Genomic DNA, 800 nt, shown 5'->3' with positions numbered 1-800 from the left:
CCCCCCCCCCCCCCCCCCCCCCCCCGCCGCTGCTGCTGCTGCTGCTGCTGCTGCTGCAGCCTGTGGCAGTTGGGGCACTGCTGCAGCGGCTGCGCAGCAAAGACCGCAGCAATTGCTGCTGCTTCGACAGCATCGCCGAGAGGAGTTCCTGTTGCATGCGCCTCGAGGAGACACACGTCAGGTGTCTGTACACCTGAAACCGCCAAAGTCTGCTGCAGCTGCTGCTGCTGCGAGCAGCAGCTGGGAGCTGTGAGGCTTTTTGCCCGCGCGGATTGCTGCAGCGTGGTGCCTCTCAAGAAGCACAGCGCGCGGCTCTCCCTGCTGCTGCTGCTGCTGCTGCTGCTGCTGAAGGCTTCCAGCAGCAGCACGACAATGCCTTCTCCCCGGACGCAGCCATCTGCTGCTGCATCAAAGGAGCGGCAGCGGCCCGAAGGAGACAAAAGACCAGCAGCAGCAAAGGCTTTTGCTGCTGCTGCATCCAGCACCAAGTTGCTGGACCCCACAACCGCCCACCTCCCCCCGCGGCCCCCGCTGCTGCTGCTGCTGCTGCTGCTGCTGCTGCAGTGCAGCAGGTGCTGCCGCGCCAGGTGCAGCGCAGCAAGCCCCGAAGCGCATGCAGCATCCACTGCTAGTGTGGGGCCCCAAAAGCAAAACTCTCTTGCAATTCTGCTGCTGAGCAGCGCCAAAGAGCTGCCGCTCAGCGCAAACGAATTCGCCTCTTCTGCTGCCAACACCCCCCGCCTGCAGCAAACCCTAAACCCTAAACCCTAAACCCTAAACCCTAAACCCTAAACCCTAAA

The 800-nt window shown here is 63.2% G+C and overlaps 1 protein-coding gene across 1 annotated transcript in view; it reads right to left on the bottom strand.

Moving 5' to 3' along the window:
• ETH_00043895 (uncharacterized protein) overlaps nt 1-741 on the bottom strand; it is a gene marked incomplete at both ends in the record, with an annotated part of 4236 nt that extends 3495 nt beyond the window's left edge. The window contains one exon of the mRNA XM_013374616.1: nt 4-741. Coding sequence (XP_013230070.1) covers nt 4-741 — 738 coding nt within the window. The remainder of the gene's footprint in view (nt 1-3) is intronic.
• Between the last annotated feature and the right edge of the window lie 59 nt (nt 742-800).

The sequence above is a fragment of the Eimeria tenella genome, genomic scaffold (assembly GCF_000499545.2).
Source record: "Eimeria tenella Houghton genomic scaffold, Eth_scaff2192, whole genome shotgun sequence".
Lineage (NCBI taxonomy): Eukaryota > Apicomplexa > Conoidasida > Eucoccidiorida > Eimeriidae > Eimeria > Eimeria tenella.
This window is presented reverse-complemented; position numbering and strand designations above follow the sequence as displayed.